This window comes from Phyllostomus discolor, chromosome 14 (assembly GCF_004126475.2).
Source record: "Phyllostomus discolor isolate MPI-MPIP mPhyDis1 chromosome 14, mPhyDis1.pri.v3, whole genome shotgun sequence".
In the NCBI taxonomy this organism is placed as follows: Eukaryota; Metazoa; Chordata; class Mammalia; order Chiroptera; family Phyllostomidae; genus Phyllostomus; species Phyllostomus discolor.
The window spans coordinates 31,612,395-31,627,795 of record NC_040916.2 but is presented as its reverse complement, the minus strand read 5'-3'; the positions used below and the strand labels follow the sequence as shown (position 1 = coordinate 31,627,795).

The 15,401-nt window shown below is 55.1% G+C and overlaps 1 protein-coding gene across 4 annotated transcripts in view; it reads right to left on the bottom strand.

Annotated features, from left to right (window-relative positions):
* The window catches only part of CDC14A (cell division cycle 14A), a 100,083-nt gene extending 85,424 nt beyond the window's left edge, over window positions 1–14,659 (bottom strand). Inside the window, exons 1-2 of one of the 4 annotated variants that reach the window (XM_036015899.1) lie at window positions 14,540–14,659; window positions 12,579–12,669 (exon numbers count right to left, since the gene is read on the bottom strand). In XM_036015899.1, coding sequence (XP_035871792.1) covers window positions 12,579–12,669; window positions 14,540–14,630 — 182 coding nt within the window. In that variant the 5' untranslated portion in view covers window positions 14,631–14,659. Of the gene's footprint in view, window positions 1–12,578; window positions 12,670–13,513; window positions 14,060–14,539 lie in introns of those variants that run through there. The other 3 variants (XM_036015900.1, XM_028502743.2, XM_028502744.2) reach the window with 3 other exon arrangements.
* Window positions 14,660–15,401: the final 742 nt, after the last annotated feature.

Here is a 15,401-nt window from a genome sequence, read left to right as displayed (position 1 = left end):
ACCTGCCCGACTACAGAGCAAGCCCCTCACTCAGGGGCTGTGTTTTCACACCTTATCTGCTTAGGAAATGTCAACAAATTACTTTTCCTGAAGAATATTTTGATGCTCCATTTCAGTTTGGCCTACACCATATATTTACTACATATCCAGGCTAAACAAAAAAACCCTTCTCAAAAACCCTTATTTTGAGGGCATCATTTGATTTCATTTCTTTCTGCTACCCAAGTCACACTACCACGGGTAAGTCGTTGCACTGCATCAAATCCGCCAAAACCCACCTGCCTTACGTGAGTAAAGAACACCGGACCTAGACGGGGACGGCAGCTCATGTTGGTCGGGCCGGTGATATTTTAGACCTTACGTGCCAGGTGGCACCCAAGTTAGCTGTCCCTGTCCGCAGGGTTCGTGACAGTAAGAACACAGAGATGCAAAAAGAGAGAGAGAGAAAGAGAAAGAGAAAGAGAAAGAGAAAGAGAAAGAGAAAGAGAAGAAAGAAAGAAAGAGAGAGAGAGAGAGAGAGAGAGAGAGAGGAAGGAAGGAAGGAAGGAAGGAAGGAAGGAAGGAAGGAAGGAAGGAGAAAACAGAAAAGAAAAAGAGGAAAGGAAAGGAAAGAAAAGGAAAGGAAAAAACTTTCAATGATTTGGAACAAAAATTTTTTATGTGTTTCTAAAGCTCCCAGTGTGGTGTTGTGCTTTAACTATGACCAAAACACTCACGAGTCCCAGATGACCTGCGCCAACGATACCTAACTGCTAACGGGTCCGAGACCTGTCCGCGAGGATCCGCTCAAAAGGAGCGAGATGAAAGCACGTGCCCCAGCAGCACCGGCCGGCACCGATGCAGGCCACCCAGGGCCGACCGCAGAGGTCTCCCGGTCTCCGGGTTGTCGGAAGCAACGTGCTCGGACTGACACGGCTTGTTTTTTCTGCTTAATGTGAATATTGGCATGCGGAATTTTAAGGTGAATCTGGCACTTTTAGTTCTGGTTATTTCAGCTCTTTAAACTCGCTTTGAACCAATCTCAGGAAAACAGATGGAACTGAGGTCGTCTAAGTCCCGTTTCCTATAACCATGACAAGCCGAATTCAGTGTCAAGCTCAAAGCTGTGCAGTTTCTGACAACACCATCAGCGCAGCCTCCTGTCCTTTCGGAAGCAACGTGGTTAACAAACAAGGCCACCTCGCCAAACAGCAGGACATAAACGGGGGTTCTCCGACAGCACAGGAGAAAGTAAACCAAATACAGGCCTTGGCCTCCCATGGATCGGCGGTCTCCAATACAGTAGCCAGTAGCCACATGTGGCTACTTAAATGTAAATTAATCAAAGTGAATTTGAAATGCACTTCTCCCGTCATGCTAAGCCCATTTCCAGTCTTCGAGAGGTAGCTGTGGCTAATGGCTACCAAACCGGACAACAGGAACACAGACCATGTCCATCAGACCGAAAACGTCTATCCTGACAGACAAGAGAGATCAAGACGAAAAGATGAGATGGGAACAAAAATAAATTAAAAAAAAACACCAGAGAAGCTGCCCAGCAGCACGAAGGGCGGGGCGTAGAGATAAAATGGTTGAGGACCACGTCATTCCCCTCAGGGGTTCATGCATTTCCCAACAGCAACATCAGGCCCCGCCAATTCAAACCCCCCTTTCGTTCAAGGGGCCATCTTTCCGATAAGCCAGTGGTGTGGGGGGAGGGGGCGGGGATGATAAACAGAAAAGTAGGAGAGGGTCTAGCCCCGAGTCTCCTTCAGCGTCCCTCCAAGCAACGGGCTGCTGCCAGAGCACGGGACAGTCCCCCCACAGTGGAGAAGGAGCACCCCCGCCCCTCGGCCGTGGCACCAGGTTTAGGGCAGGGGGCTCACAAGCAACCGCAACCCAGACAGTCCCCACCTGAGATGCCCCGAAGCTGGCGGGCCAGCCTTCACGTTCCCCAGACGGAGGGGCGGGCCCCAGGGAGCACTGAGAACTCCGGTCCAGACCTTTGCGCGGCCCAGAGCGACTTGGAACAGGCCTTCTTCAGAAGTCAGAATTGCCACAGGTATAAAGCAACGAATCCTACCTTAAGGTCACTTGATGTATCCTTTCCCATAGCACGTATCATCCTAAGAATATGTGTATTTATAAAAATATAGTTTTCCATAATTTTTCATGTATTTGTTTTTCCCGAATACAGGTGAAAACGTGGAAAGCCACAGAGGTAGAAGGAGTGCGCCGGCTGGGCCGTGTGGGCTCAGAGGACAAGGTACAGAAGCAGAGGGAGGGCCGCCCTTGGAGCTCAGGAGAGAGCGAGCGAGCAGAGATGCACGCCTTGAGGGAAGAAAAGAGGGAAAGCTGCACATTTATGTGGTTTTCTAACTAGCTAAACACGTTTCCGGACGTGCCAAGACCACTGGGGAAAAATGGCCCTAGCTGCTCACACCACACGGGGCCATCACTAACCAGTACAATAAAATGCGCTGATATCACATAAAAGACACCTGCCAACCAACGTACGTGTTTGTAAGAATCTTCCTCATCAGAGGTGGGGGGGCGGGGAGCGGTAACGTCTATAAGCTAGAGGGAAATATTAAAATACAGAAACCAACTGCTCTCAACTGAAATCAGTCACGTGAACCCGCAAGTATAAAATGTGCCTTGGATCCAAGGCAGGAGAGTGAAAGGATTGGGCCCAGTCAGGAAGGAAGAATGGAAGGTGGTCAACCTGGGGACAGTGGGACGGGGAGGACAAATGGCCAAAGAAAGGCCCGGAGGGACAGAGTGACGTTAGCCACACCGGACAGCGACTTCTCCATCCGGGCACTTCCCGGGAGAGGCCTCTGGGGCCACGGCCACGCAAGGGCCCCTGCTTTCTCTTGGGTGGAGGGGAGAGGGGCGATTCGCTCTCATCTGAGCAAGAAAACCATGGCTCTGTCATCATTTCACTATTTCGGAGTCGTCCCCCCCACCCCCGCTGCCCCTTCCTGGGAATGAGTCTAAGAGCAAGGGTCCCTCGCCTACTTGAGTTTGTGTTGGTGTCTCTGAACCCACTCTAATTTAAGAGGGTCCACTCCCGGAGGAAGCACTGCGTAAAGCACTGGAAGGTATCAGAAGGTACGTCTGAAAATTTCCAACTCCTCAACCAAAAGATAAGCTACACTCCAGGCGGCACTCATTCGTTCAACAGCATGATGACCACCGACTCTGAGCAAGGCAAGACCCGTCAACGCGTTTTTCAATTCAGTTTATTGGGGGTGACTCTGCTCAGTAAGGTACGCGGGTCCCAGGGGCCAGGGAACGGCTGAATCTGGGAGTGCTGGCAGCACAAAGGAACGTCTGACTGCATTACAAACAGGACGAACACGGAGGCAGGCACGCCGCCTCTCCGGGTCTCACCAGCACGGCTGACATTTCTGTCCGCTCGCTCAGTCACTCGTCCTCCCTGATCTCACTTCCCGGCACCCGTCCTCAGTTGGGCCCAAATGATTCTGATAAAAAACCCCTACAGGCCTGGACGTGTCGTCACCCGGGGCAAGTAGCAGGGCCACAGATGGCTCCGGCTGCTGCTCCTGTAAAGTGGGTTTGGCCTTAAAAGCCAAACGACCAACCGGACGGTATCAGGGAGGCCTCCCTCATCAGGGCCTGGAACTCGGCAACTCCCTCTTTGGAGCAGGCCGATCACGGCAACCCCCTTGGAGACGCAGATTAAAGAAAACAGAAGAGGGCCTCGGGAGTGCACCGGCGAGATTAAATCCACTCCCACGGCAGCACCCTCCAGCTGAGTACACGAACCCCTCGGTCGAGGGCAGGGGGCAGGTGCGGAAGGCAAGAGCGCTGCCTCCACGTGGCGCTGACAGAAAACGGGGCGATGTCCCCTGTACCTAACCCACACGCCCACCTGGCACCTTGGAGAGCCACCACGGCCGGGGAAGGAAAGCAAGGGCTCTACACCACGGAGACGATCCCATCGCCTCTTGAAGCTCCTGGAATTAAAGCCAAGACCCTAAAACGTGCCCATGGGGCCCAGGGAGGAACAGCCCCCACCTGCCTCTTTGGGGGCCTCATTTTGCACCATTTTGCACTAGCACACTCCAGCTAAGCAGTTTGTTTTCGTTCCTGCCTCCGGCCTGTAGCGCCTCACCCTCCCTGGCCTAGAAAACACCCACTTAGGCTTAGGTGTCAGCTCCAGTCCCATAGGAGTGCCTCCCAGATCCCACTCCCAGATCCCACCCCTACGTCCGCTGATCTCCCCCCCCCCCCACCCACACAACCCGCCCCCCCCTGCAGGCCAGGCTCCATTGCCAGGTTCTACAAAGACCTGTTAGGTCTTCCCTTCCGAGCACTGACAACGATCCACCATGGGAACACTGGATAAAGGGCCTTCCACCACGCACTGGGCTCCACGCTGCAGAGCCCGGCGAGATCGGCCGCCTCTCGTGCAAGGAAAGGGAGGAGCACCCGCCCACCGTGCCCCTGCAGCCTGCACCTTGATTACTGGCTTGCTCCAAACAAGCCGGATCCGGAAGCAGCCCCCAGTCTAAAGAGCCTGCCCCCAGCTACACGCACCCCCAACCCCATTTGTCTCGGGAGCCCCTTCACTCTGCGTGAGGGCGGTTCTGTACAGCTGGAGCACACGGAACAGCACCACTTGTGGCTCGAGTGAGAGGTGCTATTCTACAAACCCGCCAGTCACGGCTTCTAGACGAGACCTTCCTCATTTTTTATCTCACACGCAGAAAAATAACGTTTCTAACATTTCGGATTGATTCCGCTGCAGACAATCAATACCTTGACCACTAGGATTAATGAAAATGCTCTCTTAATTCCATACTCTCTTAAAATGAAATGTATAGAATAAGAAGTGCATAGAAGACAAATGTATAGAGTAAGAAGGTGAAGAGATTCGCCAAAGAATACAGATGCATAACCCACGGACACAGGCAACAGTGCGGGGACGGACAGAGGGACACGGGGGCGTCCCACCCACCTCCCCAGCTTTAAACAAGGGAATACCGAAATATCCTGGACGGGCATTGTCTGTTTTCTGAGTAAAGATCACAAAAGATGAAGGTCCTCTTTTATTTTCATAACAGACCCCCCTTTTTATTTGGTCTCCCCCTCTCCAAATAAACAAAGCAACAAAAGGCAGGTCGCCCTTCTCACTTTAAGCCAGAAACCTTGAATTGAGCTGCAATTCCTCCTCCTCCTCCTCTCCGTTCATCTGGTCAACCCATCCTTTCTCGCTCCCCGCCATCTGGCCTTTCTGATCCACGGCTATGACCTAGCACGCCCCACCTGCAGGCCCAGGAGGACTGTCCCCAAGCACAGCTCCGGTGGGTCTCCGTACCACTCACAAACCAGCAGAAGAGAGATCCAAACGCCTCCCCACAACCCAGTGCCCAACTACGTGCCCATCCTCACCACAGCCCTCCCATTCAAACATTTCGCCCCACCCAGCAGAATCCCGCTGGTCCCAAACACTGCAGTGTCTTTCTTTCCTTCGGTCCTTCCTCGTTCACGCGTTCATTCAGCTAAGATCCGTCTGCCCGGCCCTGGGCTGGCTGGAGGGCCCCTCCTACCAGTGAGCAAAGTCAGGGAGCCCCTGTCCCCACCGAGACCATAAAATACACTCCCTGCCCTTTCACACCCTCGCAAAGCTGGTCAGACGTCACTATGAAGCCTTCGGCACCCTGGCAGTAATAACCACTTCCTTTCCTGGACCCCTAACGATTCATTTGCAGCTTCTCTCATTATTTATTGCCCTGTATTTGCGCCCGCTTCCTCCTCCTGTCTCTGTGTGTCCCCGAAGCGCTGGCCTGGAGCTCCGTACCGACGCCCACCCCAGCCGAACGAACGACGGTTTCTCCTGCAGCAGCCTGCAACCACGCAGGGGGTGTCAGAGACGCTCTCCTCGTTTCCCATAAAAGCCTTAATGTGTTTGTTTTCTTTTTTTTAGCCACCAAGGTGTATTAAGCTGTGGCTGAGAAAAAGTCATTGACTGCTGGCTATGGAATGTGTTTATGAACTCAGGAATGAGAACATCCCCCGTCCTGGGAGCCTACTTCAAACAAAACAAACCGCCCTGCCCCTGGGTGGGGACTCGGCCTGCAGGGAGGGGCGGGGACAGCTACCCCTGGACTCCCGGTGGCCCATTTGGACTTGTGTCAAGCTGCCTGATAAAGACTCACCCTCTGGAACTGAGTCCTCGGCACCTCGGATAAAATGTGCATTTTCACCGGGTTTATCTCAAGCCAAGTTGAAGACCTGATACCAAAGATGAGTGGCCACCTCGAATGCCAAAGAGGCTGAAGCAGCAAGTATTTTTTGAACAAGTCAAGATCCAGAGAGTAGCATCTGACTCCAGGGGGTCCCAAAACTAGCCGTGGCTGGTGAATGTGTACAGATATGGTGACTTCCTCGTCACCTAGACTAGCATGTAGTGCCGTCAGGTACACAGGTACACATGCATGCACACACAAGCACACGTCTGAACCTCGGGCGTTCCAAGCAGCGTGGAAAAAGTAGCCCTGAGTAATACAGGGCTCTTTGTGCAAGGTTAGGGTGGGAGGAAGGAGAAAGGGGGAAGAGAGCAGAAACTTGCCATCCTTTAAAAACCTAAAGAGTTTTCTGAGTTCTTTAGAATAATTCTAGGCAGAAACCATCATGTCTCATACCAGCTAAGCAGCAGGGGCATTTCCCCAGACAGCCTGCAAAAGCAGTTTCTGGAGGCTTCTGAAAACTGGCTTCTTAGTGTCGCAGGTTCGATTCCCAGTCAGGGTACATGCTTGGGTTGCAGGCCATGACCCCCAGCAACCGCACATGGATGTTTCTCTCTCTCTCTCTTTTTCCCTCCCTTCCCACTCTAAAAATAAATAAATAAAATCTTAAAAAGAAAAGAAAGAAAACTGGCTTCTTTGTCTTCATCCGTCCTATTAATATATAATGATAATAACTCAGTTCTCACTCTCTCTCTCACCCCCCCCCCTTGGCAGTCCACTGCAAGGAGAAGAAGTAAAATTACACCCACAAAAGTGTAACTGTTAGAAAGACCCTTGAGTTACCACCACGTGTTCCCAGATCTGCCTGGACACAAAGTCCGCGCACACTTAGTGCCTCACTGCCCGCCAAAGCCATCGCTGCCTGAGTTGGAAGGTCCGGGTGCATGGGGAGGGGCAAAGCCTCCCACTCAGGACAACTGGGAACTTGCCAGAAGCCTAAGAGTGTGGACGCCCGGGCCCGCTGCCTGCAGTTTGAATCCCAGCTTAGCCACTCACCAGCCCCATGACCGTAGGCTCCACCTACTCTCCCTGGGCCTCCGTTCCCTCATCTGTGAAGCGGCCACAATAGCAGCACCTAACTCCATGGGCTGTTCTGAAGATTAACTGACTTAATGGGCGCAAAGCACAGAGAACACAGCCTGGCACAGGGCTTTCCAGGGGACATGTGTCTCTGAATCCAACCAAATCCCCTCTTCTGTGAGGGGATCTGCAGGAGGTGAGCTGGCCAGTGAGGACCCTGAGATCATGCACAGGTGTATATGTCTCCTTTCCACTAAATTAACCGACCTGCTACATCTCCAATTTGAAATAGCAGTGAAGCCCCGGCTGGGTCAGCTCGGTTGCTTAGAGCGTGGTACCGATACACCGACGTTGCGGGTTCGATCCCAGTCAGGGCACATAGAAGCAGCAGCCAATGAACGCATCGATAAGTGGAACAACAAATCAAAGCTTCTTTCTCCCTCTTTCTTTCTCTCTCTCCCCCCCTCTAAAGTCAATTTTAAAAATTAAAAAATATATAGAATATATATAAGTAAAAATGAAATAAAATTAAAAAGCAAAAAAGGTCTCTTCTCACTTTTACCTCGCCCAAATACTCCATTCCCACATGTATCTCCAGGCAAGACAAGTTCCTCTGCATTTCCAAGATGGCCCGGGTCCACGTGTTGACTCAAACCTATGTGACCGACTACACAAAAGAAATCATTCTTCTATAAATTATTTATCCAAAGACCCTGGTGGCACTCATATCGGGCTGCTTTAATAAAGTGTAAATGAAAACTGAGCGTTTTAAATTATTTAAATCTGCACGTGAGCTAGTGAGTCCTCACCAAGGTGGCTCCTTCTTCAGGTGCCACAACATGGGTGAAATTCTCCGAGCCTCTTCAGCACCTGCGTCCCCCATCGGTTGGTCCCCCGAGGGTGACCGAGGGGTGCTCCCTCCTGCCTTGGCAGCCCTGCCCCCCTCACACCCAGCTGGGGAACAAACACGCAGGGACAAGGCTGGACGTGAACAACCCTCCTCCACCCTCCACGGCAAACCCGCATTCTCGGCGTTAACAACCCGGCACCAGCGTCGCCACAGACGGGCACGCAGAGGTTATGACAATTCACATATTTGATTTTGCTAACGTTGCGGCCAAAAACATGGGAGCCAAGTTATAAAGAGTAAGCCTTGCCCTGGCTGGCGTAGCTCAGTGGATTGAGCGTGGGCTGGGAACCAAAGTGTCGCAGGTTCGATTCCCAGTCAGGGTACATGCCTGGGTTGCAGGCCACGGCCCCCAGCAACCGCACATTGATGTTTCTCTCTCTCTCTCTCTCTCTATCTCCTTCCCTTCCCTCTCTAAAAATAAATAAATAAAATTAAAAAATAAAGAGTAAGGCTTCACGTGGATTGCAGGGCCCACTTCCCCGAACCCCAGGACTAGCCTTTGTGGGGAGCCGGGCCTTGGCGGCAGCTGACGCACACACAGATAAATCTATGAAAGCCTTCCTTTTTTTTTCATGGGGCTTTTTGTCCCAGAAGTGGCTTAGATTATACCCCGATTTTCACTCTGATCTGTGAAATCATAACCCAAGGATAGAATGCATGCTTTCTTACCAGCTGCATTTCACTACAACTGCTCAGGCCCTTTATTGACATGGTCAGTTCTGTTTATAAAGGGGCAGAAACACTCAGACTTTCACGTCTAATAAAACAGCCTTCCTTCCGGCTCGAGGCCACTTGGCGAAATTTCCTCCACCAGCTTCTCAGGAGGTCGCCACTTCAATCACGAGCGCTATCACGCTAAATGACAATCTGCACGAGATGCAGCTGTGTCCAGAATCCTCGCAGCCTAATATTTAAGGCGTCTCCTTGCAGATTCAAAAATAACAGCTGTACCTCCGCGGTGGCAATGGAGCTGGGCAGGCGGCCCTGCATTCAACATTGGGTAGATAAGGACACGGGCCCAGGGCTGTCCTGGGGGCTGTGGGACCTCGTGTCCCCTCTCCTCCGAGACAGGTGCGTTATGATAGGATGGTGGGGATTTTCCTCACTGCGCGTCACCCTCCGTCGGCAGAACTCTGGTCACTACGACACGGGTCCTCCAGGGGCTTTTCGATCTCGCTCATTCTCTGCTTCCAAGAAGAGGAGGAGCCGGCGACCGGGATCCCGTGATTAGTCCTCCGCCCTCCCCATCTCCCCAGGGCCACGCTGGGGCCATTCAGCCCCCGGTGGTGGCTTCTCTTTCTTTCTCCCCAGGCTTCGCGGCACTCGCACCGCACAGTCATTCCTTCGCGGAAAACTCCCAGGCTGGACAAGTCACGTTCACGCGACGGCCCTGAGATGCCTCACGTTCAACGTCGCCGACACGGAACGCCCGATCCTCGCGCGCGCGGAGGCCGACGCTTGCGCCCCGCAGCGTCGTGTCGCAGGAAACGGCTTCGGCGGGCGCCCCGGGACCCGAGCGGCCTTGCGGACTTCCTCCAGCCTCCTCCCGCTCAGCACCTCACCCCTCTGCCCGGGCTGGTCTGCCACCGAGCCATGGATTCAGACCCCTCCTCGCCACCACCACTGCCACCACAGTCCTGACCTGGGCCTGGATTTCTTCACCCCCAACATCCTAACATCGTTCTAAGTGGGCTTCTGCCTCCCCTCGAATGCATCTTAAGCGATGCTATCGTGGTGAGGTTTTGAGAGAGGATATGTGTCCTCCGGCACCAGAGGGCTTGGTTTCACATTCCAGCTCTGCTACCTCTGACTCCCGTGGCCCTGGCCACGTCCCCCGACCCCTCTGTCCCTTCCTCTCCTCCCGTGCACACGGAGGGTGATCCAGGAGCCGCGAAGAACCTGGGGCAGACCGCCTCTGGCACGCATCCAGATGCTCCACACATGTCTGCTGCTATTCAGGCCACAGACCCAGGCTTCCCGTGTCCCCAGAGCCCTCAGCAGAGTCCCAGGGTGTTCTAGGACGCGGCGTCTCCTCGCCCCGACACCCGATCTGCCTCCGGCTGACCTTCCGGCTCCAGATCGCGCACCCCCGCTTGGCCGGCACCCACGCCAGGCGAACCGGAGGACTTCGAGGTCCCTGAGCACCCTGCGGGGCGCCCTCTGCACCCCGGCTCTCCTCCCGTCCGGGGTCTCTCCTCTCACATCTCTCAGCCTGGTGAGACTCCGTCCACCTCCGCAAGCCAACCTTCACTGGCCCGTGAACCCCTCACCCAGACCTGCACCCACCCGCCTGGGCATCCGCTCAGAGCTCCTTGGAGGGACATGCGCAGTCGCCATCACCGCATTGACTCCACCCAGCCTGGCACTGGGCGCCAGGTAAGACCGGGAGGGGGGGGGCCTGGGGGGCCAGAGCCCGCTCTGTGCCGTGGCTGCTGGGCAAGTCGAGGCCAGAGGAAAGGCTCTGCCAGCCCAGAGGCCTCGTCCTCGATTCCAGCGACACCAAAACTCACAGGAGAAACTGACCGTCTCCTGGCCGATCTTTCCTTATAAGCCCCCAGAAATAAATATTCGAGGAATGCGATTTGTAGCCCTCTCCTTGAACGCCAACGTAAAAATCACACCAAAACTGGTCCTCATTGTCCTGACCCACCTGCGTAGCTCACTCGTCATTGCACAAAGAGAAAGGTTGCCAGTTCGATTCCCAGTCGGGGCACATGCCTGGGTTGTGGGTTCAGTTCCCCGCTCGGAGCGTATACAAGAGGCAACCAAAACCCTATGAGCACCGTGTTTAGCAGACCAACTGTAATTTTCTGCTGTGCCCACCATCCAGCCGTCCCACAGGCAGCAAGGCAGGCCTCAACGGCTGGACCTTGTTCCTGCGGACACCCTCTGGCATGTCAGTCACCGCAGAACTGGACGTGGTGGCACACCCACCATCCCTACCCTCAGACTCACGGGAGCTCGCCGAGCCCTGAACTCGCCGAAAGAGAGCAAGCCACAGCCAGGCCCACTCCCAACCACAGACAGAGCGGCAGGCAGTAAACACTGCAGGCAGTGACATCATCCAGGTACACCAGGTCAGGCGACAGGCCACAGATTACTCCCTCTGTCTCTGTCTGGGGCAGAGCTGTAATCTGACACCTGGGCTTCAGACCTTCCCCGCGGCACTGCCGGGCATCAGAGCCTCAGCAAAAGGCCCTTTCATCCCCCCCCCCCCCTCCGCTTTCAGCCCCTGGGGTGGCCCTGCTCCTGGGGCGCCCTGCTCCCAGCACCGGGAAGGGAATGTCCTGGAGACGTCAGCTCCAAGAATCCCTACAGTAAAGTGACAATCAAAGTTTGTTTCAAATAAAAGATATGTTCTTGGAGGTCAAGGATACGCACTCTTAGGATGCCTGGTGGCACCCACAAGTGCTTAGGCAGGACTGCCCAAACCCTTTGGACAGGACAGGTTCTAGGAAGCTAACTCGAGTGACCGTGGTTCATTTCATTATGGTCACCTAATCGCACATTCAGACAAAACAAGAAAGTAAAATTAAATGTTTGTTAGGCTACATTAGACTACTCTGAGGCACCGGCTCTTTCAGTAAAAGGACATAATCAAGTCAATTCAGTCTTCTTATTCATTATTATCTGTTGCTTTTATTAACTAGAGATTTGCCTCCAATTCCATTTGTACTACACTTACTATTAAGTATTAAGATACCTTTTTCCTGTAGACCAAGGGTCCTCCGCCAAAAACCGTTCCACACTCTTATCTCACTCTCTCAAATCCAAATTCCAGAGAAGCAAAGTAACCAGAGAAAGCACACCACGCTCCTGCACCACTCCTCACGGGCAAGAGAAGTAAGACCATGAGGCTGGAAGCTCCCTCATTTGTCACACAGGTACCATCTTCTCAGAGGAAAAAAAAACAAAAACACACCACCCTTCAATCCAGCTTCATGTGTCCCACTTTCCAAAACAATACGCAGCACAAACAAAAACAGGCCGGGAGACAACCGCAGCCTGTGAACCCAGAGGCTGAGGCCCCTGCTGCCTGGACGCTGAGGCTGAGCCACAAACACCGGGGAACTCACCCCCAGGCCATTTCAGGGTCCAGCAAGGGCAAGGAGGCTCCCTCCCTGGTCCTGCTCTGAGAGGTGGTGGGAAGAACACACACACACACACACACACACACACACACAGAGGTCCAAAGGGACAGAGGTGTGGGCAGGCTCCACTCCTGTTCCCTGCACCTCTCCCCAAGCACCTGAGCCTTGCAACATTGGTACTTGTTCTTGCACCACTGGGGAAAGTGAGTAAAACGGCCATAACGGTGCATAGTGTTTCTTCATCAAAGAGTCAACAAGCTAAGGAGTTGAGAGAGAAAAAAAAAAAAAACAGAAACTTACTTTTCATAGACCAGCTCCTCATCGATGGAGAAATAGTGGGTATTTACTGTGCTTTTTGGTCTATTCCTTAAAGTAGCAAAATATAACCGATCTGAAAGACAAGTTTAAAAGACGGGAGAAAACACGTGAGAAGTGGGGAAGCTGGAGGTGGGGGTGGTGACAATACACGGAAGATCAAAATAACCAGGGCTACCCATTATTTAAAGACCATTAACACGTGGGATTCTTGCTGAAACCTGATCTCTCCCAGAAAGGGACGGAGACACTAGAAGAGCACAGCAGTCGGAGAGGCGCGCAGAGGACGACCTGGGTGAGGAGGGACTCCGCAGGGGGCAGCCTGGCGCCCTCGGTTCCAGCCCGCAGGAGCGCAAAGAAGCCGGGGGAGTGCCTGGGGCGGGGCGGGGGGGGGGCCGCGGGGGCTGGGAGCCGGGGTACCAGGAGAACTGGAGATGCTAGTTGGGTTCAGAAATCTCCAGCCGCTGCGGAAGGGGAAGAGAGACGGGCTTTCTCCTACAGCCCGGGGACTTGAGAAGAGGAAGGGAGGAGAGACAGCGGGGTGTGATGGAGGGCGGGGGTGTCCCGAACACCGAGGCCAGCAAGACTAAGATAAAGACGACCTAAAGCATTCCCCGGACCCCACCCCCGCCTCCGAACGGCTGCGTGCGGGACCCCGCAGAAGCCGGCGCTGTCCCGTGACCCGCAGGGAGGCCATCCGAGGGAGCTGCGGAGGGAACCAGGGACGCAAGAAAGACAAGAGAAGCCGGAAGCAGGGGGTCCTGGGGGAGAGGACAGTAGCGAGGGAGGCTGAGCGCGCGCGCGCCGGCTGCAGGACCCTGGGGCCCCGGAGAAGCCGGGGGCAGCAGTTGGGACTTAGGGGCGACAAGTGAGGAGTGGGGGCCAGGGGGAACGGAGAAGGCGGGGCGGCTGCTCCTCACCTTTCATGAACTCGCAAGCCCCGATTAGTTCCCCTGACTCCGCTGCCATCTTAAGCGAGATACGCACGGGGGAGGGCTGGGTCGTGGCCCGCTGAGGACACCCGCCCCCGGGGGCTTCCCCCCTGCCCAGAAGCCCCGGAGCCTGCAGTCCCGAACAGTGAGCCAGACCGCGAGAGGCGGCGAGCGCCGAAGGCGGAGGCGGCTGGGGAGTCAGCGCGCCGGGCGCCCCGGGGACATTCCGTGGGGAACCCGAGCCTTCTCCACGCGGGGCGCACACGCCCCGGGCTATGGTCGCTCCGACCGGGACCCGGCTGCCGCCGCTGCTCCGCCGCTGCCTCGCCTGGGAAACGCAGAGCCGCTCGCACGGCCGGGCAAAGTCTCCTCCCGGCTCCCAGAGTGATCATGGAGCAGCCGACTTCTGGCCCCGATCGCGCCCGTGGCTACTCGCGCGGCAGCGGGCAGGACTCCGGTGCCCGGGGCTGGCAGCGGCTGCCCCGGCTCCTCCTCCGCCGCCTCCTTTCAGCAGCAACTCTTCCTCCTCCTCCTCCCCCCGGGCCCGCCCCCAGACCTTCCTCCCCGCCCTCCCTCTGCCCCTCCACTTTCAAGGCTCCGCGGCCATCCCTTAAAGGGACAGCCGGCTCCTGGCTCTGTGCGGCTGGCTCCCGTCACCAAGCGCCCCGCGGGTCATCAAGAGCCGGTTGCTAAGGCTTTGTTACCTTCCGCCAATTGCTGTGAGCGAAGCGGGGCCCTGGGCCCACTGGAGCCCTGCACGGCCTCCAGACCTGAAACTTATGAATGAAAGGGTGGCGCGGGGAAGCGGGCGGCTGGCATGCGCCGCGTCCCCCTCTCTCTGCACCCACGCACCCACGTTCTTCTAAACTCTTTCACACGCGCGCGCACACACAGAGTCCTCAGCGCCCCGTGCCCTGCCTCACCTCTGGCTCCTCTTCCAACCAACAACCCCCTTCCCCACCTCCGCTGGGTCTCCATCTGTATAAAAAATAAAAATGAAAACAGAAGCGCTACCTCCTAGCTCAGACCTCGTACTGGTTTCCTCTACACACACTGGGCTCTGATAGAACGTGTGCTTTGTTGGCGCAGGGGGAGACGTTTCCATCCGGCCCCCCCACGTACTCTGATGTGGGCCACCACTGTGGGCGCAAAACCATCACAAATGCCCACCTTTATATTAGGGGGCGGGGCGCCACGGCGCGGGCGAGGCCCCCACGGGGGGCGGGGAAGGGAGGGGGGGCCGGAGAGGGCCACTTGTCCTCGGGGGTGGGGGGGGGAATTAACAAAGGAATTTCTTTCCGTCATCTCGGCAGAAGCGCGCGGGGAGCAGGGTCCTTTCACAGAGGCCCTGGGCCTGTTCGTGAACAACTTTAATGCCGGGTGTCCCAAGGACGCGCCTAATTAGGGGACAGACTCTTGCATATGAAAATGGCGCTCCGGACCCTTCGTCAGAAGAGCATGCGCTCTGAGTGGTTTCTCCAGAAACAGAAAGCGATGGGCACCCGCGTTGGGATTCGCCGTGGCTCATTTACCCCTTGGGAGAAAGGGGGCGCGCGTGGCAAGAATCTACTCCTGGACTTGGGGAGAGCGCCCCGAGGCCAGCGGGTAAAGCTCGGCTCGCTGGTTTTAGCCCCTTAGGCATCTTTGCTGGATACGCAAAAAGCTAAAAGGGCACAGAAGCTGATAGACGAATACTGCTTCGATATTCAGGGAAAAAAATTGGGAATATCTAATTTTAATCGAACATGCCCTGGTAAGATAGTAAAGAGGAAAACCTACCCTAACATTCCAAATCTTTAAACTCTAAGGCAAGAATCATACAAATTTAAAGCTGGAAGAACCACTAAAGAGCTCCTCCTACCATCCCTTAGTCTTC